General features: G+C 39.2%; 1 protein-coding gene across 6 annotated transcripts in view; it reads left to right on the plus strand.

Annotated features, from left to right (window-relative positions):
• LOC106090106 (thyroid transcription factor 1) overlaps positions 1 to 14,080 on the plus strand; it is a 382,007-nt gene that overhangs the window by 198,979 nt on the left and 168,948 nt on the right. For all 6 annotated transcript variants that reach the window (XM_059362491.1, XM_059362492.1, XM_059362494.1 and 3 more), the window contains one exon: positions 4,414 to 4,565. In XM_059362491.1, coding sequence (XP_059218474.1) covers positions 4,414 to 4,565 — 152 coding nt within the window. The remainder of the gene's footprint in view (positions 1 to 4,413; positions 4,566 to 14,080) is intronic.

Genomic DNA, 14,080 nt, shown 5'->3' on the forward strand with positions numbered 1-14,080 from the left:
TATCTAATAATACTAATTTATAATATGATTAGTGAGAAAACTTTTAATATTTATAATAAAAATCTGTGTGGGAAAAGGACTTTCAAAATGATTAATGGAGCAAGGAGCGCAGAACTCTTCTTTTTTATTTTAATATATTTTTGTTCGACATCATCAAAAAAAGAAATTGAGAGCAGCATTTCATATGCAGACAATATTGTCAGTTACAATTATGATAACACCGTTGAGAATATTAATGATGAACTGCAGAAGTTATTCGACCAGGTCGAAAACCATACGATTGATTGGAACATGATATGAAATAAATGCGAAACTATATTATATAGACCACAGATAAATAAATGTAATTATAATATGAGGACAATTTAGACACGTTTTGGAATTAAATCCAATGCGGATAATTCTTCTATGCCGATTAAGGAGACAGTGAAGTGTTTAGGTTTTCGCTTAGAAAAGTTTCTGTATTTCAACAATCAACTCTTCTTAAGGCAAAAATTTTTTCGAAATTACTTGAAAGTAGACGAAAAGTTATTATGTTTCAATCACTAATTAGGAATAGGAATAAGATTGCAAGGTTTACACAATGTTATGAAAATAACTTAATTATGGATCCTTTCTACACAAATAAAGATTATTTAATTCAATCAATACCAAAAAGGTTTTGTTCCTCCAGAGGCTTTCCTGCATCTGGGTAAGATAGGTATATTCTACGGTCAATATTCCAATATTTTATCATAACTATAGCCGGGCCAATATAAAGGCCATCAATTGTACAAATGAAATATGGATATCAGATGTGAGACAAGTTTGTTTAATAGAGTAGCTTGTTCTGCACATAAACCCAAGCCCAACAAATTTTGGTGGTTGTATAAACAAAAACATTTCCCTCCTACTTAGCTTTAGCTTATACCTTATAACATCTAATTGTAATGTTTTTCATACTTTCTTATTGCATACAACAAAATAAAAATATGAATTACTTTAAATGTAACTTAAATAGTTTTTAAATAAAAATTTAATACAAAATATAAATAAGGGACATTGAATATGTAATACCAATCTTGTTAACTATTATTTATTGTAGTTATAAGCAAACATTACTTTTTGTATATAAATAACCAAAAAAAAAAAAACACTGATGCAACAACAACATAGTTCTCCTCTTCGAGAATGGAAATTAGCCCAAGTAAAACCCTAGATGACCGGAGAGATTTGCAACATTGGGAAATAGGTGTGCAGAATTTATATTAATTTAGGTTAGGTTGAAAAGAGGGTGCAGATATTAATCCGCCCATGCCACTATGGACATAGAACTACGCCAGTAATCTGCTTGTTGTGCTCTCTAAAAACTAAAAAGTAACCTCTGAAATGGAGGTCTAAGTCCGTGCTACTTACAAAATCCTTATCTGTTTTCCATGAAAAAGAAAATTTGAGTTAGGAATTCCATGCTACCTACAAAATCCATAATAGTTTTCCATACCACTCCACTAAGTTGTTTCATGTCTGGTATTGTGTCCCCTCTTAAGTACCTGTGTCTTTTGCAATGCCCCATCGTCTCATCATCTTCCCCACATGCCCTACACATGCTAACTCTTGCCGCACCGATTTTGCATAAGTAAACTCGTAGTCCTATGTGTTCCATTATAATACCAAAAGCGTGCTTCCTTTCAGTAATAGTCTCGTCTTCTCGCGATCCGGATCACCCCATAGGATTTTCGGCGTCCTACCGACCGTTTCGCTGTTCCACGGTGTTACATGCGCGTTCGTCACCCACGCCCGTAAATCGGACTGCGGCGACCGGAAAGGCTTCGGGTTAACCAAGTTTATTGGCGTCAGTTCTCTGGCTTTCACTGCCAAATAGTGTACTCTTCCATTCCCCCTTTTACCGTTATGGCCTGGCACCCAAACGATGCGGATTGCGCCATCCTACATTAATTTAAGATTAAGTTTTATCATACCAAGAGGTTTTTTTTTAATTTTCTTCTTCTCTTCTTATATATTATGCAACAAATAAAGAATTTAATAGCCAATTTTAAATATTTAAACAGAATAAGTTTATGACTTAAATTTTTTATATGTAAGACTAGATGACCCGGGCCCGCTCCGCTGCGCCATCTTTTATTTTATATGGAACAAAGTTTTCTTTGGAATATTTATTTTCGACAATTAAAGATCTTTTAGTGAATTACCATGCTACGAAAATAGTATATCGCTTGACTAACAGATTAACCATTCCAGGGGCTTTTATCTGAATCGAATATGATCTTTGTTGGTCAACGAATTCAAGTTTGGATGGAAGGTGTATTCCAATCTTAAAATACCTTATTTCAGCCCGATATTCTCATCATGTCTGATTTAGGGGTGTTTTCGGGGGCGAGGTGGTTTTCCAGGCACCTGGCCCTGAAAAATATCAGCATCGTGCTCTTCTTTCAAATACAATTTATTTAAACCCCATATTGCCATTGGTTTAGGGGAGTTTACACGATGAGGCGTCCCCCAAACACATGGCCCCAAAATAGGTTATCAAACTCGTTTTATCAACTCAAATACCTTTCATTTGAGGCACATATTGGCATGGTCGAAAAATTTTTACCCTTTGGAAGATGCTTTAGGGAATGGGTGATGCCGAGAATACATGGTCCTACATTTGGATATGAGATTCGTATTCCACTCCCAAATACCTTTATTTGCGCCCCATATTGCGATGGTCAGTAAAAAATTGCTGTTTGTGGGGTATTTTGGGAAAGGGGTAGACCCCCAGAAAATTGGTCCCGAAAGTGGGTGTGAATTCTTGCTCTACCCCCCAATACCTTTCATTTAAGCTCCATATTAACATGGTCGTTAAATATACCCGATTTAGGGGTGTTTTGGGGATTGGGGTGGTCTCCCAAACACTAAACCCGGAAAATATATCAGCAACGTGCTCTATTCCCATATAACTATATATCATTTATTTGAACCCCATATCGCCGTTGGCCTCAAAATTGGATATCAAATTCGTTTTCTAATCACATTTAAACTGCTTATTGCTAAATTCAGCAAATATGTCCGGTTTGGGGTATTGGCCCTAAAAACAAGAAAAAACTAATTCTCTTGGTGAGCAAATACGTCCTTTTAGGGGGTTGTTAAGGTGATGGGACGTTCCCTAAACAGTTGGTCCCCAATGTTGATGTCGGATACGTGGTCTACTCCCAAATACCTTCAATTTGAGCCCCATATTTCCATAATCGGCAAACATGACCGACTAGGGGGGTGTTTTGGGGGATGGGCGGCCACTCAGTGAGTTGGCTTTGAAAATATTTATCGGATTCGTGTTCTACTCTAAAACTCTTAAGACCCTCTTATTTGAGCCTAATATTGCAATAGTCAGCAAAAACTTCCTATTTGGGTGGTGTTGTGGGGGTGGGGTGGCCCCATAGGCACTTTTCCCGAATATTGATATCACATTCGTGCTTTACTCCCAAAGACCTTTCATTTGAGCCCTATATTGCTATGGTCGTAAATTTGTCCCCATTGGGGGATATTTTTGGGGATAGACGGCCTCCCAAACACTTGGTCCCATATTTTGATATCAGATTCGTATTCTACACTTATTTAAGCCACATATTCCTATGGTCAGTAAATACAATAAGTCCTGTTTGGGGGTGTTTTGGGGAAGGAGTGGACCCCCAGAAACGTGGTCCCACATTTGGATATTAGATTCGTATTCTACTCGCATTTGAGTCCCATATTGTCGTGATTGGTCTTAATATATGTTTGGTAGGTTTTAGGGTGGGGCGGCCCCCCTAGGTACCCTATCCGAAATTTGGATACCAAATTTTGATTAACCGTCAACCTTTTTCGGCCTTATTCGGTTAATCATTGGACTTGAATTTTGAAATAAAAGATAAATCGTACACACGTGTTCTTACCATCAAGTATCACTTAAGCGGGATTTTTCACTTCACTACAGTTACTACAACTAGCTTACCAGCCATATCAACGTCAAGCCGAGTATCCATAGGCCAAGGTAATGCCTTGTGCCTGGTGAGATCTTAAGAGTGATTTGTTTTATGAGCCGTGGAAATCGGGTGCACGACCTGTACAGAATGTAATTGATTCTATATATGACTATATTGTTAGATAAACTAAATATGTATTTGGAAAACTGAAGATAGGGTGTGTTGGCAAACTCACTACCTCAGACCTTGCCTCTTCCGTCTAACTACCGTTTGTTTCGAAGTAGTTAGTATTGACAAACAATGAACAATAGTTTGATAATATATGAATTTATTTTGTTATTATAATCAATATTTCAAATAAAATGGACCACATTATAAATTTTTACACCCTAAAATTTACGACAGAATCTAAACTTTGTTTAATAAATCTAACTAAAACTATAATCAATAAACTTGTATACCTTGTTTTCAGTTTCCAGATTAATGGGTAGTACTGCAACCGGTACCATGGGACATATGGGAAATATGGGATCGCTTGCCACATGTACAGTTAGTGAAACGAAATCCTTACAATTTCCTTTAACGCAAAGAAGGAAAAGAAGGGTTTTATTTACACAAGCACAGGTATGTATTTATTTAATATTATGGTTTTCCTATTCATTATTTCATATTAAAAATTAAAAAATGTGTATCTCAATGAATGACGAAGTTTTTTTAGCAATTTTTTTCAGTCAACTCATTTAGTTTTAGGATAGGTTAGGTATAAGTGGCAGTCTGCCACCAGACTCACTTAGACGTTTTCGTCCATTGTTATACCACCAGGACAGAAGAAGGAACTTGCCTCCTAGTTCCTACCATTGAACCATACAGATCGATTTAAAAAGACCAATAACATGCGAATGTTCACATCCGCTAAAGTGGAACTCCTTCTGACTGCCAGAGCGGGACACACACACAGAAGGTGTTCTATAGTCTCTTCTTCTTCGTTGTCCTCACAGCTTCTGTAAAACTCGTTACTGACAACCTTCAGTCTGTCAGCATGTTTTCCGATTAGACAGTGACCTGTCATGACGGACACAATGACGAGACGTTTGTTCTAGCGAAGCAGTAGATCTCTTCAAGTCTAGATTAGGCCACATAGCTTTGGACTACTTACAGCCCCTCTTTGTGACCGTCTTTTATTCGTTGTACTTCGGGCCTGGTTCTGAAAACATAGCTTACATGTCGCTAGAGCCATACCCACACATTCTAGTTTCCCTGGAATATGTAAGTTAGTTCTTAGTTTAGCCAGCTCGTCCGCTTTACAATTCCCTGTGATATCTGTGTGGTCCGGGACCCAGAGCAGGTGAATTTTTAACTATTCAGCCATCTCGTTAAGAGATCTGCGACAGTCGAGGGCGCATTTTGTGTACAGAAATACGTTCTCAAAGAATTTAATGGCTGCCTGGGTGTCTGAGAAGATATTTATGCCAATCGTCGTTATGACATTATATATTAGCCATATAATGCAAGGATTTCCTCTTGATACGCACTGCAGTGGTCGGGTAACCTTTTCGATATGACCAGTTTTACATCTTAAGAGTACACCCCAAAGCCCACCTGGTCGTCTAGCTTGGAACCATCCGTATAGAAGACTGTGTAAGTTCTATTACCGGGGATATCTCAGTTCCAATCGGTTCTATCAGGAATAGTGGTACAGTACGTTTTATCAAAAAGGGGCTCAGGTGTAATCCACACTGCCTGGAACATCTTGATCTTGATAACGGTAGTGGTCGTTGCAAGTTGTCTAACTACAATGTCCAGGGGCATTAGATGTAGCATTAAATCCAGTGAATCAGATGGTGTCGTCCTCAGTGCGGCTGTGATGCACAAACAAGCCAATCTTTGGATTCGTTTGAGTATGGAGCAGTAGGTGAACTTTTGAAGCGCTGTCCACCAGACCACAACACCATACAGCATTATATGTTTGACAACTATATTATATACCCAATGCATGACACTCGGTCTAAGCCCCCAACTTTTGCCATTTTGCCAATGGCTTTCTTGCAGGTGTATAGGGCAATAGTTGCCTTTCTTGCCCTTTCCAAAATGTTGGATTTGAGGTTTAACTTCCTGTGCGGCAAAACAGCCAAGTATTTTGGGCTTTCTGGAACAGTTTCTCATCCCAAGGAGACAAGTGCCACTGGAGGCAACTAGTATCTCCTGTTGAAAAGAACTACTTCTGTCTGGCACGAATTTATACTTAGACCACTTTCGGTATCCCACTTTGCTGGTGCACGTAGAGCTTCCTGTAGTATATCTCTTATAGTGCTGGGAAACTTTCCCCTAACCGCAACTGCCACGACATCAACATACGCGACTCTTTCACACCTTTTTCTTCCAGAAACAATAATATTGGGTTGCCCAAAAAATAATTGCGGATTTTTCATATAGTCGGCGTTGACAAATTTTTTCACAGCTTGTGACTCTGTAATTGCAATCTTTCTTCTGTCAGTTATCAGCTGTTACTTTTAGCTTGCTTTAGAAAAAAAGTGTATAAAAAGTATATTTGATTAAAGTTCATTCTAAGTTTTATTAAAAATGCATTTACTTTCTTTTAAAAATCCGCAATTACTTTTTGGGCAACCAAATATATTGTTAATGGCTATATTCCAAAGTAGAGAAGACAGTACACCTCGAAGACAGTACACCTCGTATATTGTTAATGGCTATATTCCATAGTAGAGAAGACATTACACCTCGTTGAGGTGTTCCTCTGCTGACCCATCTTTTTAGATCCACAGAACCCAAGACTGCCGTAATGCATCTTTTAGCAAGTTATTATTAAACTTTCTTACGGTATAGTCGATGCCTAGAAACTCCAACTCCTTCATGATTGACGTAGGCTTTACATTATTGAAAGCACCTTTATTGTCCAGAAATGCTCCCAATGTATATTCCATGACAGCCTACAACTTCTTTAGACTTATTGAGGTCATCGAGACAGCTGGAGTGTAATACGAATACTGCATGTCTACGGTCACCATCAGCCTCATCCAATCTTCCAGGCGATGGTTGAAAGATTGGGATCGCATTCCCTTAGTCTTGCAAGTATGAATTCGGATCTGAGGGAATACTTGGAATCCGAGCATGCGCCATTGGTCGGGAAGGAATATCTTCTTGACTAAATCTAGTGCTGCAACTGGCCAGATCTCACCAAATTTTTTTAAGGGATCAACGATACATTTCAATTGAGCATTGATCCCCGAAATCAACTAGTCCGCATCGGCCCCGATACCAGCCTGCATCGTCACAAACTGGAGGAGACTCAGAAAATTCCACGAAAACTTAGGAGTATATTGATGACAATCCATTGACTACACCATCCTAGGTGTACAGCCCTGTTCTTCGCACTTGTCGACAACTACCATCACCAAACTGTCCCTAGCGACATTAGCAAAGCTTCTTGGACCCATCTTACTATTGTTCGTCGTAGTTCTTTTAGGCATGGGATGCCCTCTAGGTGACCGCAACCTTTTGGCTGACTGCGGTGCAGTTTCCGAGTCTAGACGTGTAGTCTTTGGGGTAGCCTGTGCTTGCCCAAATAGGGGGAGTCTCCCCCTATTAGTGAAAGCCCTAGAATCATTCGCACCAAGCCTCTCAATAAATCTGAGAGCGATGCGCCTTTTATTATTCCAACCTCTTAAAGGGCGTGTTGGTTTGCGACGAAGGCCAATGGCCTAGGCAAATTATAGGCATGCGAAGATAGAATAGGTTCGGCCTTGTCCTTAAGGCTCGAACCAGGTGAATTAGCCAAAAGCCCCCGCTGACCAGTCGTCTGTCGGCTAGTAGAGCCTGGAGCTACCGCTCCACTAGTCGAAATTTCAGTGGCATACAACATGCTACGGCCTGATACCACCACCGCACTTATTGAGTCGTTGGAGTCCATTTTAAGCCTACTTCCGGACTCTAGATCTGCCGCTCCCCTGGAAATAGGCGCAGATCATCAACCGCTCCACTCAACAGTTCAAACAAGTTAAACTTGATTGAAATTGCATCGTGGTCATATTTTGGGGTGGGACACTTCAAGTGAGAAATTGAGACAAACAAACTTTTTTTGCGGTAAGCAAATTATTTTTCCCAAAGAAATTATTTTTCTCAAAGACAAAATTTCAATATAACTGTTTTTATTAACAAAATTTAAATGACATTTTTGACTAAGTTTCAAGGACATTTGTTCTGAAAACAAAATTTCAATAATATTTTCTCCAAATGCAAAATTTCACCAAGAACGTCGTCAAAAAAAAATTTTTTTAAACAAATTTTTTTCTTAAGACGAAATGTTAATGAAATTTTCTCCAAGTACAAAATTTCTGTGAAAATTTCTCAGGAGGCAAATTTTGGTCTTAACTCGTCTCTTTTTTTTAATAGAATTTCATCTTTCTATTTTACCATAAAAACCTTCTCTGTAACTTGCAATTTTTTACAGCATATAACAAAAACAAATTATAAATATTAAATTTTTAAAATTAAATAATTTTTTTTTTTACCTTCCAACAGATGATCAAAATCGTGTGTGGTACGGAAGATGTGTAATTTACCACAGACAGAATGTCTGCCATTACACAAAAATAAATGCATTAAATTTAATGATCTCGCCATAACAGACAAAAAACTTGAAAATGAAAAAAAAAAATTAGTAGAGCCCGGCCAGGATTCGAACTTTAGCACACGGAGCAACAGCGTGAGCGGTTGCCGTTGTCTTAGCGTTCGAAGCCATCAATACTACTTCCAACAGATAATCAAAATCGTGTGTGGTGCGGAAGAAGTGTAATTTACCACAGACAGAATGTCTGCCATTATACAAAAATAAATGCATTGAAAAAAGTACAGCTAATAAGCAGGGTTGTCGAGCTTGATAAATGTGGTAATTGTATCATAGATATCAACGCACGACCCTTGAAGCCATCACACCTAATATGGTTGAAAAAGTCCCATAGTGGTTGGTGTGTGCTGCTATCTTTGGCTTTCCTTTTCCATTTGCATCTCCGATCATTGAGCTCGTCTCGAAAGAGAAACAAACAAAAATTTTAAAATTTAATGATCTCGCCCTAACATGCAAAAAACTTGAAAACATTAAAAAAGAAAATTCGGCAGAGCCCGGCCAGGATTCGAACCTGCGCACACGGAGCAACAGCGTGAGCGGTTGCCGTTGATCAAAATCGTGTGTGGTACGGAAGTTTAATTTACCACAGACAGAATGTCTGTCATTACACAAAAATAAATGCATTGGAAAAAGTACAGCTAATAAGCAGGGTTGTCAAGCTTGGTAAATGTGGTAATTATTGCATCATAGATGCGTTTTCGCAATTAAATACGATTAAATACAACATACCAACGTACGACCCTTGAAGCCATCACACCTAATATGGTTAAAAAGTCTTCTAACCAAAGACGAAACGCGTCCCATAGTGGTTAGTGTGTGCTGGTATCTTTGGCTTTCTTTTTCCATTTGCATCTCCTGCCCTAACAGGCAAAAAACTTGAAAAATGATTTAATTAAATTTTAAATTTAGACCAGGTGAATCATATCGAAAACACTCTTTTATTAAAAAAAAAAAAAACAAATTTCATAAAAGTCGGCCGATAAATAAACAATTTATGGAACAAAAACCATAAGTTTGCAATATGTAGATATTTTTTCGAAAACACTTTGAAGTCACTCAAGGATAGCTACGAAAGTGTTGTCCATTACATGGTTGATGATCTGCGTCTTTTTTCAGTAGAGCGGTATATCTAGACACCGGGAGTAGGCTTAGAACGGACACCAAAAACGCCACAGCTGTGTAGGTGGTATCAGTCCGTAGCATCTTGACTTCTACCGAGACCTCGACTGATGGAGTGACTGCTCCAGGCTTCACTAGACGACAGGTGGCTGATCAGCAGGAGCTTTTGACGAAGACACCCAGTTCGAGTCTTAGGACAAGGCCGAACCTATTCTATCTTCGCATGTCTAAAATTTGTCTAGCCCATCGGCCTTCTTCGGTACACCAATTCGCTCTTGAAAGGCTTGCTAAGAATGATCCTTAAACTCTCAACGATAAGAAGAGAGGCTCCCTTAATTGGGTTCGGAGATTCGATGCACCCCAAAAGTCAACATGTAAAGATTCGAAAACGGCACCGCAGTCAACCAAGAGGCTGCTATCACCTGGAGGCCATCCCACGTCCAAGCGATCTATGGCGAACAATAGTAATATGGGTCCAAGAATCTTAGTAATGTCGCCAGGGACACCTTTGTCGACAAGGGTGAAGAACAGGGCTGCATATCTAGGAATAATTTGAGTGGGAAAGTCGATGGACTGTCATCTGTATACTTCGATGTTCTTGCGCAAATGCCTGAGCCTCCTCCAGTTTTCGACGATGGGGGCTGATATCGGGGGTGATACAAACTTATTACCTTCGGGGATCAACGCTCAATGGTGAAGTTTCGTTGAGCCATAAGAAAGATTAGCGAGATCTGGCCATGCGCAGCACTGGATTTAGCCAAGAAAAAAGATATTCCTCTACGTACACGTAAACGTTTCGATATTAAGTGTATAAGTTCACTAAATTGAGGGGGAACATTAAACAACAATAAAAAAAATCACAAACAACTTTATTTTTGTTTTATTAAACTTTTATTGTAATGCTAGACGAACGGACGCGAAGAAGTGTTTATCATGCTGATGATCACTGACAAAATCGCACTGTTGACAAAATCGCACCATGGACATATAATTTGGCACGGCTGAATTCCAAGCTGGCGCTGTTGGCATATTGCTGCCGTTCATGTACAATGTCGCTTCAACACCAAGGATTCAATCAGATTCTAAATCCATACTTGGGAGAAAAAGTGACTGCAATCCCAATCTTTCAACCACCGACTGGAAATTTGGTAGATTAAATGAGGCTGATGGCGACAGGGGACATGCAGTATTCGTACTAAACTCCGGCTGTCTCGCAGACCTCAACAAGTCTGAAGGATTGTATACTACAGATTCAACAAGTTGAAACTGAAGATCTTTAAGAGCGTTGGGGTTGGGTAATCAGGAGGCGACTCAGCAGATATTGCTGAACACTTGCCTGAGACACTGTCGACCATATCGCTAAGGTCTGCCGGATTGCAGGAAACTGAAAACCACCATGCCACGATCGAATTAAGAGGGGAAGGCATCGAAACGGAACCCAACAAGCCTAGTGTGGGTGGGTCATCAAGTTAGACTGGGCTCGAAGTGTGCTCCAGCGGGGAAGGTCGGATTTTAAAAGGTATTTTGATAGCAGCAGTGAAGCATCTAAGAAGGAATAGTCCACACCGCAAGAGTCCAGTGTCCTGAGGAAGAGTGATTCCACCGCTTTCTCAACTGCACATGGATGTGTCGGAAAACTTATTATGACAAGATCGAACGAATCTTGTTAGGATGAACTTTTGGCGGACTCATAAGACGAGGCTTACGCAAAAGTGGTGGAAATTTTGAACCCTGACTATGGTCCGGCTCTTGCAGATAAATATTCACCATTGTTAGGCCGCTTCGGCGGCACTAAAGGTAATTTTGATGGCAGAAGGATTTGACGTGATTTTTAGCCAGGAACCATGGATGTGCGGAGGAATGGATGGTGGACTAAAAATTCCTGGATTAAACTACTCATTGGTACGGAAAGTGGGAGACACAGACCCTGTATCCTTGCAAAGAGTAGTCTAAATGTTTTTTTTTTTGTCGCCAAGCACTGGAGACTCTGTAGTAACCAGCCTTGAACTTAATAAGTCTCTTTATTGGTTGGCTTCAAACCATAAGTTGCTTGTTGAAGCCGCTTCTGCAGAGATAAAGAGTCCCATCGTAGGAAGTGATGCCAATGCACATCACCAGATATTTGGAAGTTCGCATATCACGAAAGGGATGAGGAGCTTATAGAATTATAAATTGCAATCTGGCGATTTGTAATAAAAGAAATACCAGTAACAGGCAGGAGGTACTAAATGTTATCTTTCTCTCGGTAGATATAAGCGGGAGGATATGCGTCTGGGAAAGGAAGTGCAAACTGTGGAGGACATAAACATAATTGTCAAGCGGTTCACGAAGGCCCTGAATGACTAGCTTGTGTCAGAATGTCCTAGTGGCAAGCCAAGGGGCAAAGAGTGAACGCCGTGGTGGAAACCAGAATTGGTTGGTCTAAGGAAGGGCTGCAGAAAACTCTTCAATAGGGCGAAAGCCACATGGGCACCACACGATTGGGACGTCTATAAGGCTGAGGTAAAAAAATAAAAGGGCGAGCTGAGAAAGGCTCAGAACAAATCCTGGGCGGAATTCTGCAGCTCCGTGGAGTATACATCTGAGGCCTCTAGACTAAGGAATATCCTATCCTCGAGACCTATTACAGTGGGATATTCAGAAGTCACAGGATGTATGGGAAAGTCAGAGAATGTATAATGATTAATCACCGGTTGGATTGCAAACGAATATACTCTGTTTGTATCAGCATATCGTTTATACCTGTGGGATGGAGGGACACTAACGTCATTTTCATTCCAAAGGCACGAAAACCTTACCACACCAAGGAGAAAGATTTTCGTCCTATGCTGAAGACTATAGAGAGGTTGATAAAAGCATATCTTAGGGTAAAAATTCCTGGAGATCGCCCATCTCGGCAACAGCATGCATATAGCACGGGCAAGTCCATTGAAACAGCCCTTCATGTCCCAATAGCCTACATAGAGGGTTTTCTCGGTTTCAAGTAATACACAATGGTATTTCTTGATATTGATTGGGTATTCCGTGTTAGCGTTGATACAATATTCGTAGCCCAAGCAGTGTTATATACACATTGACAAAGCCGTTGTTTGATAAATAGTATTGAACCTCTTTTCATGATTAAACCCATTGGAACGACATTATACCTGGTAATAGAAGTTTTGTTGACTTCTATACGTATGGTTCCAAACCAGACGACTAGGTGGTTTTGAAATGTACTCTGAAGAACTTGGACTGTTGATATCGACAAGGTTACCCGACCACTGCAGTGTGTATCAAGCGGAGATCCTTGCAATTGAAGAAGTGTTGGAATGGCTAAGAAGTAAAATCCCTGAAGAATGTATTTCGTAGATCTCTCAACGAGATGGCTACGAGAATGATTTTGGGCTCAAATTAAAAAGCTCTTGAAAAAATAAGATTTAGTGAAAAAAATCTTCCAAAATAGTACCGGAAGTGGGAGAAATGACACTTTTAGTGCTGCAATGGGTATTATTTGGTACTTTCTTTGTAAATTGAGATAGAGCTCTGAATTTTGAAACTTAAGTACACCATGGCAAACTTAATATGATGATAAGAAGAGTTTTTGGAAACGTTTACATTTATGTATTAAAAAAAGTGACATCGGAAATGTTCCAAAGTCTCATCATCTTCCCCACTTGCCTTACACATGCTATCACTTACCTACCGATTTTACATAAGTGATCTCGTAGTTCTATGTGTCTATGTGTTTTTATACCCTCCACCATATATGGGGGGTATACTAATTTCGTCATTCTGTTTGTAACTACTCGAAATATTCGTCTGAGACCCCATAAAGTATATATATTCTCGATCGTCGTGACATTTTATGTCGATCTTGTGACCTCTTTTATTTACAGTTCCTAGTATTTTACACACTTGTTGGGAAATAATAAAAATTTTATTAAATTTTTGTTTCATTTCTTAAAACATAAGGTGCTTTAAAAATTGAAAAAGCTGTCGCTATGTCTATACAGAAATTTTTCATTTTTATTTCAATTTGAAAGACGATTGGTGTTAGACGTGTCAAAAAAATATTTTATACGAAGAAAAAAAATATTCGAAGATTTAATTGAATAATTTTTAAGGATATAAAAGGATCACATACCACATCAACTAATTTTAAAATTTCGGACGACGAAATTAATTTTTCAACTAATTTTTATTTTCCTGTTGTTTGGGTAAGCATTTAATCTTTAAATATTGAAGTTCTTTCCTCTAAATTGCATCCCCGTTATTTTATCGCAGATCGCCGATTCCTCTGTGAATCGGCACTGTCCACGAACAAAAGAAGAGGAAAACTCCAATCTCAAATTATCTGCATTGGTCCCAAATTTCCTTAGACATCAATCCCCTA

Source organism: Stomoxys calcitrans, chromosome 2 (assembly GCF_963082655.1).
Source record: "Stomoxys calcitrans chromosome 2, idStoCalc2.1, whole genome shotgun sequence".
In the NCBI taxonomy this organism is placed as follows: domain Eukaryota; kingdom Metazoa; phylum Arthropoda; class Insecta; order Diptera; family Muscidae; genus Stomoxys; species Stomoxys calcitrans.